Source organism: Leuciscus leuciscus (genome assembly GCF_965113295.1).
Source record: "Leuciscus leuciscus genome assembly, chromosome: 13".
Taxonomy (NCBI): Eukaryota; Metazoa; Chordata; class Actinopteri; order Cypriniformes; family Leuciscidae; genus Leuciscus; species Leuciscus leuciscus.
Window position 1 is genome coordinate 15,298,718 of NC_138737.1, and position 14,583 is coordinate 15,313,300.

The window sequence follows — 14,583 nt, forward strand, 5'->3', positions numbered from 1 at the left end:
CGGGCAAAGATGTGTTTCAAAGATCTACCGTTAACAATTCACTCGTACAAAACCAATTGGTTTGGCAGAATGAACATGGTGTTTTCTATCTAATCAGACTGAGATAAGGTGGCGTATGTCTCTAGTGTGAAAGTGTCCAACATTGACTCCAAAGAAATCCCCCCCTCCCCTCCTCTGTGTTTTTGGGACTTTGCACCCCATATGAACACTTTAGAATTCTGTCAGTAAGTGTGTGAATGGATCAGACTGGTATCGGAAAAGGCAGGATACACATTAACACAACCTGTGATAGAAGAGAAGAGCCAGGGACGTTAATCTATCCATTGCTGTTCAGAACTTCATTGCACAACCAGACCTGAAGATCTCTCACTGGAATCACTGGAGAACATTAAGGATTACATTTTCATTGTGAGGACATGCTTTTGGGATCTATACACAGGAGGTGATCTGAACATTGAGTGTGAGAAGAGAAATTTAGTAAAGGTTCGCATTCACGTCTGGAATAGAGAATTGAGTATTCGATAGAGTTTCAAAATGGAAGAAGAGATGAAAGACACAGAGCTCAGGAAGAGGGTACCATATCACGTTCACAGAGATGTACTGGATGAGCTCAGTGTCGACCAAGTTGCTGAGAAATCAGATGTCAAAATTTCAGCAAAAGAAAAACTCAAAGATGCTGTCAGGTGCGTATGTCTGTCTTAGTGCTGAGCTTTAATTACATTGCACATTTAATAAAAATAATGTGAAAATGCTTCTTTTTTTGCATTCTTTCCATTACAGTTTGTATTTACAGCATTAAGAATGATCATTGTTGTTCAGTATGATTTGAGAATGATTCAAAGAGCTTATTGTGCTTTAATGGAAGCAACAACATCTTGGAGAAGTGTCAAACTTTTAAACCCCACATTTAAGTTGCTCTTCTTCATTTTTATAACTTTCTCTTTCTCCATTTTCTTTGTCAGGTGTACAGGCCCAAGGTTTAAGAGCTGTTTCCTATCCTTTGTTCCTCTCCTGGCATGGCTGCCGCGATACCCATTTCGAGAAAATGCTATTGGAGATCTGATATCAGGAATTAGTGTGGGAATCATGCACCTGCCACAAGGTCCAACACAAGCACGTGCAAAGCACACCTGTTACTTGAGATACTGTAGACCTAAACAAAAACACAAACAATCATATGTCACGTGTAATGTATTTTGTGTGTGTAGGTATGGCATATGCTTTGCTGGCTGCTGTCCCTCCTGTTTTTGGTCTCTATTCCTCCTTTTACCCCATTCTCATTTACTTCGTATTTGGAACATCCAAACACATCTCTGTGGGTAAGAACACACACTTTCTTTGATTTAATTTGTTCTTGAAGGGATAGTTCACCCAAAAAGGAAAATTCTGTCATCATTTGCTCACCCTCATGTTATTCTAATCCTGCATGACTGACTTTCTTCAGTGGAATTCAAAATAAGATATTTTGAAGAATGTTGGTATCTGTTTTGGTTCCAATTGACTTCCATTGTATGCAAAAAAAATACAAGGGAATTCAATGGGAACTGAAACTATTTGGTTACCAGTATTCGTCAAGCTATCTTTTATGTTCCACAGACAAAAGAAAATCATACATGTTTGGAACGACATGAGGGCGAGCAAATTATGTCAGAATTCTTATTTTTGGGTGAACTATTCATAAATCATATATAGCACTTATGTTACAAGCATGATGTCGTTAGGAGGCGGGACACTTAAAGGGATAGTTCACATAAAAATGAAAATTCTGTCATCATTTACTCACCCTCAGGTTGTTTCAAACCAGAATGAATTTCTTTCTTCAGCTGAACACACAAGAAGATATTTTGAAGAATATCGGTAACCAAACATTTGATGGGCCTCATTGACTTCCATAGTTTGGAGAAAAAAATGCTATGGAAGTCAAAGGGGCCCATCAACAGTTTTGTTACCGACATTTTTTCAAAATATCTTCTTGTGTGTTCAGCTGAAGAAAGAAATTCATACTGGTTTGAAACAACTTGAGGGTGAGTAAATGATGACAGAATTTTCATTTTTGAGTGAACCATCCCTGTAAGAACTGGTTGATATTACTGATTTCAAACCTGTGCTTTAGGTGCCATATGTGATTTGAGAGCTGCCAGTAAACATTATTGGCAAATAGTGACATACATTTCATTCTGTTTTTACATAAAGCTATTGCACGACTTGAAATATAGCTCAATAGATGTTGTTGTATGGACTACTGCACTGTAAAAAAAGAAAAGTTGACTTAACCTAAAATTATAAGGCAACTTGCTGCACAGATTTTTTGAGTTGACTCAACTAATAGAGTTTACTCAACTGGAGATGTTATAGTTGAGTCAACTCAACTATAGAGATGTTTTGGTTGAGTCAACTCAAAAAATCTGTGCAGCAAGTTGCCTTATAATTTTAAGTTAAGTCAACTTTTCTTTTTTTACAGTGTGTTATGGTGCTTCTGTAGTGCTTTTTTTGAGCGATTGACAGCCTTTTGTCACAGTTCACCTTGTTGATTCAGGATGAGTGAGAAAATAATGAAAGATTTTACATTTTTCAGTGAACTATCCCTTTAAATCCATCTAGACATTTGATCCCCACAAACATAGCAAATATTACCCACACTTTCTAATACTTCTCTGTCTACAGGTACGTATGCAGTTATGAGCGTTATGATTGGCAGCGTGACGGAGCGTTTGGCTCCAGACTCAGACTTCATGATACCAGGCAATGACACCAACATCACCATCTTAGACACTGTCGGCCGTGATGCGGAGAGGGTCAAAATCGCTGCCACTGTGACTTTCTTATCTGGCATTTTCCAGGTAGGTTCTCTTGGAATTGGAATTTGAGTATGTGGCTTTGAAGGTGTGTATGTGATTAAGTATTTGTGTGGTGTCTGTGTTTGTAGTTGCTCCTCGGCGTGGTTCGGTTCGGTTTTGTGGTGACGTATCTGTCAGAGCCATTGGTGAGAGCTTACACAACAGCAGCCGCCATCCATGTTATCGTCTCCCAGCTGAAATATTCCTTCGGCATCAACCCACTTCGGTACAGCGGACCTTTGTCTCTTATATATGTGAGTATGAACACATGCTTACAACAATAGTATAACAATAAATGCCATGTGATTTAATGGTTCCTGAGCATCAATTCTGATTGACTGATGGCACAGTCCCAAACTATGCTCAAATGGGACATAAAAGGCCGTAGACAAGGACAAATGTGTAATTTGTGTTTAATGCCCCCTAGTGGTGGGGGTTATGACTTATGCTCTGAAAGCTATGGATGATTTAATACTAATTTTCACTATTTTTCTTTCTCTCTCCAGACAGTCATAGAGATTTGTGCATTGCTTGGAGAGACTAACATTGGTACTCTGGTAGTTAGCATTGTAACCATTCTTGGCCTGATCGGTGCAAAGCAACTTAGTGCCTTGGCAGCACGCAAAATTCCTGTTCCTATTCCTGTTGAGCTGATCACTGTGAGTTACTTCATACAGTTAAACACACACATGTACACACACATTTACTTTACTTTTACAGCGAACTGAGGACAGAGACTTGCTAATGCCTTACAATAATACAATAATATTGAATGCATTAATTAACAATGATCTATACATTTATTACAGTATTTATTAGTCTTTGTGAACATTAGTTGATAAAATACAACTGTTCATTGTTAGTTCATGTTTGATCTATTAAATAATATTAGCAGATGAAACTGGTCCATTATACTTAATAATGTATTAGTAAATATTAATAAATGCTTTAGAAGTACTTTTATTGTAAGTTCATATTAATGTAGTTAACAAATGGAACCTTATTGTAAAGTGTTACCAGATAACTACAGTACCTGTCAAAGGAAGTTTTTTTTTAAATGTAAAAAAAAAAAAGTATCTTATGCTCACTAAAGCTGCATTTATTTAATCACAACTACAACTACAATAACACAGTAACATTGTGAAATATTATTACACGGTACAATAATTGCTTTCTATTTTAATTCATTTAGTTTATTACATAGCAAAGCTGAATTTTCGGCATCATTACTCCAGTCTTCAGTGTCACATGATCCTTCAGAAATCATTCAAATACGCTGATTTGCTGCTTTACATTTTTAAATATATTCAAATACAAAACAGTTATTTTATTCAGTTTTACTGTTTTTACTGTATTTTTGTATTTTTTATATATTTTTATTTTTGATTAAATAAATGATGCCTTGGTGAGAGACTTTCAAAAACATAAAAAACATTTAAAAAACAAATTAACGTTTCAGTTTTGACAGGTACTGTATATATACTTTTGACTAACCCTGACTTACTCTAACCTAAACCTATACCAAAAAGAAAGTGTGTGTGTGTGTGTATATATATATATATATATATATATATATATATATATATATATCAAAAAGAGATACACATCAGTTTTTCTGGCTATTTTTCTGGTAATGTACCATATTTCTTTGAGGGTTTCTTAAAGCTTTAATCTTGTTTGTGTATATAGATTATTATCGCTACTGTGGTGTCATGGCAGATGGATTTGAAGACAGAATACGGTGTTGAAGTGGTTGGACAAATTCCATCAGGGTAAGTCCAACACACTACTATGCAACACAAATACGACTGTACAACACTCTAAGTATCTGTATAGCATTGTTATGGTTACAGCTACAAAATCATATTCAGCACCATCTTTATGTTCATACACTCATCTGTACCTCTTCTTCACACTGTAGTCTGCAGGCTCCTGTGGTGCCCGCTGTTTCAATGATGGGTTCAATGGTCGGTGATGCTTTTGCACTGGCTGTTGTTGGTTATGGCATTGCTATCTCACTGGGTAGAATTTTTGCCCTTAAATATGCTTACAAAGTCGACAGTAACCAGGTAAGAGATTCTAAAAGGCTATAAAATAAAATAAAAATTATATATATATATATTGTTTTGTTTTTTTACAAAGCACATATTAAATTGTTAAAAACAAAACATTATTTCAAATTAATGCTGTACATTTGAACTTTATATTCATCAAATAATCCTGAAAAAAACATATCACGTTAAAAAATTATAATTAGGCAGCACAATTATGCAACATTTGTTATAAAAAAAAGAAAATCAAATTAGAATGAATCCCGAAGGATCGTGTGCCACTGAAGACTGGCGTAATGGCTAATATCTTTTAATTATTTTTTTTATTTTTTTTACTTTTCATGTCAAATTTTGTGTCAACAAGCAAACAGCATAGTAAAACTGCAAGACTGGAAAATATGGTTTTAAGTGATATATTTAAGATCTTTGGATGTCATCTCAGTACTAACAAAAATAAACAAACAAAGAGAGGTCAGTAACTGATTGATTCTCAAAATGCTAAATGTTTACTCTGTTAGAGAAAAGCTGTACCTTGAAAAACAGGAAAGGGGGTCACATACAAAAATGGCAGTTACTCTTTATTTTAAGGTGTTATTGTTACAGTGAAATCATACAGTTAAATACTGAGTTATGTTAATTGACAACATGTACATACAGACCCTTTCCAAAAAATGTTAATATCATGGAAAAGTTTATTTATTTCCATAATTCCATTCAAAACGTTAAACTTCCATAGATTATAGATTCAGGGCCCACAACTTAAACTACTTCAAGTATTTAGTTGTTTATTTGTACATAATTTGGGCTTCCAGCTCATAAAACCCACGAAAACAGGATTTCAAAAAATTAGAATATTACATGAAATCACACAGTAATTACACAGTAATACCATGGTCATTGAACCAGGGTTTGGTTATTTTGGCAGTGTGGGCAGGTGCAAATCCTGCTGGAAAATGAAGGAAGCATGAAATGCTCTGAAAATGTCCTGGTAGACGGCTGCGTTGAGTGGACAGCACAGTGGACCAACACCAGCCGATGACATGGCTCCCCAAACCAACACAGACTGTGGAAACTTCACACTGTACTTCAAGCATCTTGGATTGTGTGCCTCTCCATTCTTCCTCCAGACTCTGGGACCTTGGTTTCCAAATGAGATGCAAAATTTGCTCTCATCAGAAAAGAGGACTTTGGTCCACTGTGCTTTATTAAATCCAGAGTCAACGCAGCCGTCTACCAGGACATTTTCAGAGCACTTCATGCTGACTTCATTTTCCAGCAGGATTTGCACCTGCCCACACTGCCAAAATAACCAAAACCTGGTTCAATGACCATGGTATCACTGTGTGATTACTGTTTGATTTCATGTAATATTCAAATTTTTGGAAATCCTGTTTTCGTGGGTTTTATGAGCTGGAAGCCCAAATTATGTACAAATAAACAACTACTTTCAAATACTTGAAATCGTTTAAGTTGTGGGCCCTGAATCTATAATCTATGGAAGTTTAACGTTTTGAATGGAATTATGGAAACAAAAAAACTTTTCCATGATATTCTAATTTTTTGGAAAGGGTCTGTATTACAAGTAGTAAAGATGTTCAAACGAAACTTTTGGAATTGTGTGCAAAACAATTGTGGGTTGAATCAATGACTTTCGGCGATGTAGCGAATAACAGAAGACACAAACTGCCAGTTTTTCAGATAGAAATTGGGTTTAACTGGCAACTGGATTTGAATGTAAGAACTAAAGTTCCAGGAAAATATTGTGCAATGCCAGTTTGGTAACTTGTTACACATTACTATTATAGTAATAACAGTAAATTATGCATAATTGCTTGCAACTAACCCTAAACCAAATCCTGTTCTCCCCTTGGATCAGGAGCTCATAGCATTGGGTCTGTCTAACTCCATCGGAGGCTTGTTCAGGTGCTTTGCTATCAGCTGCTCTATGTCTCGCACTATGGTGCAGGTCAGCACAGGGGGGAAGTCACAGGTGAGAACATTAACAAAATGCAAACTGACATTTCCTTTTACACCTATCTCTTCATAACTTTTTTTTGAATAGAATTAATTTCAATGAACTCAAAATTTCAAGGCATCCAGGTTACTTATTTTTTTAAGTTAAACCAACAATTGTTATTTACAGTGTATGCTAAAGTATACTACTTTTTCGCAAGGGGATAGTTAGAATAGAATAGAATAGAATCGTGCATTTATATAGCGCTTTCACATGTACGACTGTACACCCAAAGCGCTTTTACAATCATATCAGGGGATCTCTCCTCAACCACCACCAGTGTGCAGCATCCACTTGGATGATGCGACGGCAGCCACAGTACAACGGCGCCAGTGCGCTCACCACACACCAGCTATAGGTGGAGAGAGGAGAGAGAGTGATAGAGCCAATTCAATGTAAGGGGATTATTAGGAGGCCATGATTGGTAAGGGCCAATGGGTGGAATGTGGCCAGGACACCGGGGTTACACCCCTACTCTTTACGAGAAATGCCATGGGATTTTTAATGACCACAGAGAGTCAGGACCTCGGTTTAACGTCTCATCCGAACGTCTCAACCGCTGGCTGCTATAATCTACGTAAACCTGCAAGGCATGATGAAGCAGTTTGGAGTTCATTCATTTGATTTTTGAATTAGATTTTGTAGAGTAAAAGTTCAAATTGAATCCTCTCTCTGTCGAACTTTCAGGTGGCTGGAGCGATTTCTGCTATGGTTATTCTGGTGATCTTGTTAAAGATTGGAGAACTCTTTGAAGAGCTGCCAAAGGTTAGTACCCTGATTCAGCTCTTGTGTGGGTCTGTCATAAATAGTAATAGTATAAGATATCTGGGCTGAAGTCATGAATATGCTAATGTGTCCAATTACATATATCAAGACAAATTGTTCATGTGTGTGCTGGTTTCTTTAGGCAGTGCTGGCTGCTATAATCTACGTAAACCTGCAAGGCATGATGAAGCAGTTTGGAGACATCTGCTCTCTCTGGAGGACCAATAAAGTGGATATGGTGAGAGAGAACAAGAAAGAAAAAACAAAGCTTATGCAACACATTAAAAATAGACCTATATATAAAAAAATAGGACTGAGAGCAAGAGGGAGTGAATAGTGACAGAAAGAATGGGGTAAAAAAGAAAGATCTGAATTGACGGTTATATTATTCTGTGTGTTTTTTGTTTGTTTAGGTGGTGTGGGTGATGACTTTGATCTTGACAGTGTTGTTCAATCCTGATTTGGGACTGGCTGCATCTATCGCCTTCTCCATCCTCACTGTCGTCTTCAGAACTCAGCTGTGAGTGACAAACCACATAGACAAAGCCTAAATAATTCACAAATGCACCATATTCCCATAATCCTAAACCCTAAATGACTAAACGGTACATACATGTGAACCATTTGCATAATTAAATGGGAACGTAAAACTGGTTATACATCATATTTATACGTCATACGTCATATTTTGTTTCCTTTTGAGTTCCCTTAGCTTGGCCATATGAAATTAAAGTCCTGTTCTTGGCAGCATGTGCATATAAACTCGCCATCTGTCCCTCCTTGATTTGTTTGCTTTCTTTTCCTTAAATACCCGTTTCTTCTCCTTCCAACAGACCGAAATACTCTCTCCTTGGCCAGGTTCCTGGCACTGACATCTACAGACCAGTAGAGGACTACAATCAGGTGAACATGACCATGACACCACCAACCACTACATCATTACAATACATGCAACTTTGTTCACTTCAACTGATTCTTTAGTTTTGATGTTGTTATATTTGGAACAGCAGAGGTGTTGCACAATTGTCAAATGGTTAAGATGGATTAAGGGCATAGTTCATCCTAAATTTTCTGCCTGGCCTGGCACTTATGGTTAAAAAAAACCCTGAATTACAGCACACTTCCTGAAACACCTGTTCTTCTTGATGATGATCTGATTAATCAACGACACATAAATTCGCAAGAGCATGACGTATCTGCTATTGTTTGACTTGTTTCTCAGGGAGTGTTTGAATGTGTGGGTGTTGTAGTTTCTATTACCAATTGTGTAACATGTCGGTGCTTCAAGAGAGACCTAGTGTATGTATAATAGATAGTATCTATAGAGTATCTAAAATGTGTAACATGTGTATGTTGCAGGTGGTCAGGAGTATAAAGTGGTCAGTTTGTTGTAGTGCTATTAAAACTTTATTTTGAAATTCCAATTCCATGTCAAATGTATTTGGCCACAAGTTACACAGTCTTTGACCTTTAGCAAAAAAAAATGAAGACCATTGTTTGAAGACAGGAAATTAACTCGAGATAAACATTCAGTCAATAAACAGCTATTTCATATCAACATCTGCTTCTGTTAAATGATTGGTATTTTTTTCAGGATTTTCTGTTCTGGTGTCTCCTAGAGCTTTAGTCAGAACACATTACATTTATTTGGTTCAGTTGTTATTTGCATACGTAAATAACTTTGATAATTTGAGAAAATTAAAATGTCTTGCTTGACAAAGTTTGTGCATCCAAATCATTTAGAATTTTTTTTTTTTTTTTTTTTAAGAAATTATTGATTTCATTATTTATTTCACTGTCTGTTTTACACCCTTACAGGTGAAGGAGATTCCTGGTATAATGATTTTCCGTTCATCTGCAACATTGTACTTTGCCAACGCTGAAATGTACATCGATGCACTCTATGAGAAGGTAGACATGTGCAAACCATACTCACGTAATCTGATACATATTTATTCACACACATTTACATAAAGAGCATTTACAAGACAGTAAAAAATGTATCAATAATTTATGACAACCTATGTTTTTACATTGCTTTAACTTATCAAAGTAAGTTTCAACGTTTTTGTTATACAAGATTCAACTCATCTTTTTAAAGTCAGTTTAATGCAATTTAAATTGAAATGACTAAAACATCCAAGTTGATTGAACTTAAAAAGGCAGCAACTTTATATATATATATATATGTATATATGTATATGTATATGTATTTATGTGTGTGTGTGTGTATATATATATATATATATGTGTGTGTTAGTATATGTATATGTATATATATATATAGAGAGAGAGAGAGAGAGAGAGAGAGTGGGTAATCATCCCAAACATACAATCTAACATAAACATGCACTGTGAGATTATACCAAACAAGCTACTGTACATATAACAAATGCACAGGTCAGGATTTTCATGCAGTAAAAATAAATGTGCTGTTTTTGTCCAGACTGGGGTAGACGTGGCTAAACTGCTCTCACACAAGAAAAAATTGGAAGCAAAGAGACTCCGAAAAGAAAAGAAAGCCGCAAAGAAGGCGAAGAAAGAGGCCAAGAAAAGAGCTAAAGAAGCTGCCGTTCAAGCTACTAAGGTCTGCATTTGAAGAGACTGTGTGTTTGCATGTGGGTGTGTGAGATAATATGTGTGTTTTGAGTATTCTGACTGAGCCAGTCGTCTGCTTTTAACCAGGGGGAGGATCTGCAGTTGTCGGACACAGATGAAAGCGGGGAGGAGCCGGAGTTGTCACACACAGGGGCAAATGGGGATGTTCATGAGATGTCATTCAAAGATCCAAAGGATGTAGTAACTGTGAAGGTGGGGCCTGACTCCGACGCTGACACCACGCTCCCACAGGCAATCATTCTTGACCTGAGCCCAGTCAACTTCCTGGATACAGTTGGCGTGAAAACTCTACGCAACGTGAGACGCAATCTGTACTCATTAATGACTTAATGAATATGTATCGTGTTTTAACCCCATTGAAACCCTTTGTTTAATGGCAGATCTATAAAGATTATGGAGAGGCTGGTGTGCAGGTGTACTTATGTGGCTGCCAGAGTGAGTGAACGATACATACCAATACATTTTGTCTGAATACACTCTTAAAAATAAGGATTTCAACGTTTTTTTTGTTTTGTTTTGTTTTTTGCAGTGATTTTATAAAAGAACCATTTTGGGTTCCCCAAATAACCTTTTAGTGCAACCATTTTTTCTTATTGTGAAGAACATTTTAATGATCTAGAGAACCTTTTTCCACTGTAAAGAACCTTTTGTTCAATGGAAAGGTTTCATGGATGTTAAAGGTTCTTCATGGAACTACGCCAATAAAGGACCTTTATTTTTAAGAGTGTACTTCTCCATGTCATGTGTTCCCTTTGTTGTCTTCATGACGTCTGGAATCACACCTGAACACTGAGCATGCAGTCGAGATAGACATGTTCGTCATCACTGATTGTAATCTCTCTCCCTTTTTCAGGAGGCGTTGTAGAGAGTATGGAGAAGGGGGATTTCTTCAATGAGAAACTAACTAAATCGATTCTCTTCTCATCAGTACATGACGCCGTTCTTTATTGCAAGCAAGGAAACAGCGAGGAGGTACAGTACATCCTTATCTCACACACACATACACATGTCAGATGTTTCCTAATCATAATCAGACATGTGCTGAGGGTTGGTGGCCCAGACAGTATTTCGAAATAAACATGCATGAATAAACATAATTTCTTGCCTTTCTTCTTTTACAGGTTTTGCAGGGAACACATTTGTAAATCCAAACACCAAACGTGATACGGAACACTCCAGAACCCAACTGTTATTTACACAAACAGTATTTGTTATTGGATTGTTATTTATTGTGTATTTCACCTTGGGGAAGAAAAAAGTAAAGGAGATGTTTTGATGAATAATTTGTTTAAAAAAAGAATTATAATCACTTTTTAATGTGAAATATCTAAGAATGTGAGAATTTGCCATAGAGTTGCATTGTGCAAGTAAAATGTAAATCAGCTTTTGTAATGGCAAAAGAAAAGAAAAAACCCAAAAAACAGCAATTCTTGACAGGCTTTTCCGGGTCATGGCACTGTAGAGTTCCAGGTACATTTATGACTCTGAAATATTACATATGAATGTAAACCAAGTTTCTCACAAAATAATCAGACTACGGGAAAGCTTTACTATACATTAAAAGTAATTTAATATTTTAATATACTACAGTTCAAATGCTTGGGGTCAGTAAAGACATTTCAATTTTAAATAAATGCTGTTCTTTTGAACTTTCTATTCATCAAAGAATGTAGCACAGTTTCCACAAAACAATATGTTCCTTGAGCACTGAATCAGCATATTGATTTCTGAAGGAGACTGGAGAAATGATGCTGAAAATTCAGCTTGGCCATCACAGGAATAAACAGTTATTTTCAAGTGTAATAATATTTCACAATATTACTGAATTTTTGATAAAATAAATGCAACTTTGGTGAACTTAAGAAAATTCTTGCCAATACATTAAAATATTTTACCGATCCCAAACGGTATTGTAATTAGGCTACCATATAAAATTCAGTTTATGTATTTTAGTGTGTATAAGCTATGTATGCTATGTGTTAACTTTGTATGCATGTGTATTTAGAATCAGCATAACTTAAATAAACAGTCATTTTCTTATTCTTCTGGCGAAATTGTTAGTAAATTATATCTGCTATGTTATACTATCAGTAATTTTGGTTCTGACTAAAGAATTCAACGAAAATTTCTAAACAAACAATCAAGTTTGGAGTCCTCTATTTTATGTTCATTATGAATTGATAATCTCAGTGATATTTAAAAATAAATTATGTAGGCCTAGTTCTATCAGATATCTTTACTTTTTTTATATCAAGTTTTAGTGTGAGAACTAAATAGAATTCATTTTGTTTATACATCATTTATAACATTTTTCGTTTGATGGGTGCTGTTTTCATGTGTGAAGACACATTCAGAGAGTTCAAAAATGGTGTGTTTATGTAAATGTATAGGTCTTCCCTTCACAAGTTTCAGAGAAACTGGTCTGAACATTCTAGCATAAGCCCAAAAGGGACAGATCATGTGGAACCTGCCCAACCAGCAGCTAGCGCATTGTTTCAAGCACAGATAACACCTTTATTGTGGCCAAAGCACAAGCGGTGTGAAATGGATTTGGACAAAAAGATGAAGAAAGAATGTGTTGTAGGCTATTGATCAGTATTTCGACATCAAGTCTTGTATTAAAAAAAACCCAGAACAGTCTCATATTTTATTAGCTCTCAGATTTATTGAAAGACAGCTGACACAAAGATGAATGAGTAATCAGTCTCATTTAGCTGTAACGAAAGAAAAAGAAGCGTGCGTGCGTGTGTGTGAGAGAGAGAGAGAGAGAGAGAGAGAGAGAGAGATTGAGATTCTGTGTGTGAGTTGGCGGGTTCTCACACAGCTCCCCTTTCCTTCTTTCTCCACCCATCAGGCGGCCGCTCAGCATCTGTGGTGTGCGGATCCGAGTTAGAGTTGAGTTCAGTGCGAGAAACAGCAGCAGACTGAGCGCCGCTGTCAACCATCGGCTCCGGTATACCGGACCACTGACTGGAAAAGCTGACTTGATTTCTGTCTCCAGCATTCTCTCTGTAGCAGGTTCAGGTAAGTGCCTGGTTGGACTTGTTGTTTAATTTCTAGTAAATGTTTCTACATTAAATACTGGGGGAAGTCACCTTTGCCAAGTATAGCCTAGGCTACTATTAAATACAGACTTGATCAGAGCCGTGCACCGAGTCACGCGAATTCACTCGATTAGGGAACAAGTTCTCCAAACTTAAATGTATGATCAATTATATTTGTTATGTATAGCAGTAGGCTATAACCAAAAACAGAAAGAAATCAGCCTACACTTAAAAAGTGTGGGCTACTGTTGACGATAATCGGTATGGGAACATTTTACGGATATTTAGGCTACACTCAGTCAGCTGTGGAACATTTAAAAAAAAAAAAAAATTTAGATGGCAAATGGATGTTATGAAAATATAAAGGCATTAATAATTCATATGAATTATTATCATTAGAAGCCAATGACAGAAAATCGGTTTGGTGACATTTTTACAATATTTACACTAAGTCAGAGCTCTGAGAAACTCGTTACAGTTTGAACTTAGTAGGCTAGGCTATTGAGTCAAAACTAGATGAGCTGTGAAAATAAATGTGAATAAAAAGGCCATTAAGATGGCAACGACATTAATAAATAGCTATTATTAATGATAGAATATTCACAACGTTGTGTTTTTATTGTGTCACTGCACAATTTTAGTCATCATTATTGTGTCAAATTAATAGGCTAATGGGTTCTGCATGGTTAGCTAGCCAAACACTTAACAATTTTCTCTATCTTCTCGTTAGCAAAAACATATTGGTCGAGAACTATTTATGATAACGCACGAAAGCACGGTGTCCTGTCATTTAGTGTTTCTCCGGGCTGAGAGATTGCCATATTTGTCTGGAGGTCTATATAAATCAGTCAGTGCTGGCCTCGATTCTCCATCGACCCAAATAACTTATAGATTGGCTCGAATTAATTGGCAGGTCGATTCATTGGCAGCTTCTCATTCTGTCCCTCTTGACACGCTGTCAGTCACAACAGTTCCGCCGCAGTGCGCGTGCTATTTTTGCTTCTGTGTACACTACAGAAAACTGCTCAACGCGATGACAAAAGACTTTCTTTGAAGCGTCGGTCCATTTCAAAGCGCGCGCGCGTGCAGTACCAATATTGCGAAGGGGTCAGGACAGTCCGTGTTATCTCTCCGGTCCTGACGTCAGCGAATGTAATTGAAAACACTCTGCCGGTCGCTGTACCAGATGAATGAAATTCCCGGAATGCATATGTTAGCCACCTGCCTGTTAGTCGCCGCTGTGTCATACTGGT

General features: G+C 36.7%; 2 protein-coding genes across 3 annotated transcripts in view; both read left to right on the forward strand.

Annotated features, from left to right (window-relative positions):
• The first annotated feature begins 268 nt into the window (after nt 1–268).
• On the forward strand, nt 269–12,326 carry slc26a6.2 (solute carrier family 26 member 6, tandem duplicate 2). Its single transcript, XM_082188619.1, has 19 exons — nt 269–683; nt 963–1,102; nt 1,209–1,319; nt 2,665–2,840; nt 2,927–3,091; nt 3,344–3,496; nt 4,527–4,609; nt 4,759–4,906; nt 6,765–6,878; nt 7,590–7,667; nt 7,810–7,905; nt 8,081–8,187; nt 8,501–8,570; nt 9,486–9,578; nt 10,114–10,254; nt 10,353–10,583; nt 10,667–10,721; nt 11,140–11,258; nt 11,408–12,326. The coding sequence occupies exons 1-19, from the start codon at nt 535–537 to the stop codon at nt 11,429–11,431; spliced, it is 2,253 nt and encodes a 750-aa protein (XP_082044745.1). The 5' UTR covers nt 269–534; the 3' UTR covers nt 11,432–12,326.
• A 792-nt stretch (nt 12,327–13,118) lies between these two features.
• mgll (monoglyceride lipase) overlaps nt 13,119–14,583 on the forward strand; it is a 15,803-nt gene continuing 14,338 nt past the window's right edge. The window contains exon 1 of one of the 2 annotated variants that reach the window (XM_082188641.1): nt 13,119–13,310. Coding sequence is in view for 1 of the 2 variants with exons in the window: in XM_082188640.1 (XP_082044766.1) it covers nt 14,517–14,583 (67 nt within the window). In the remaining variant the exon portion in view is untranslated. Of the gene's footprint in view, nt 13,311–13,356 lie in introns of those variants that run through there. The other variant, XM_082188640.1, reaches the window with a different exon arrangement.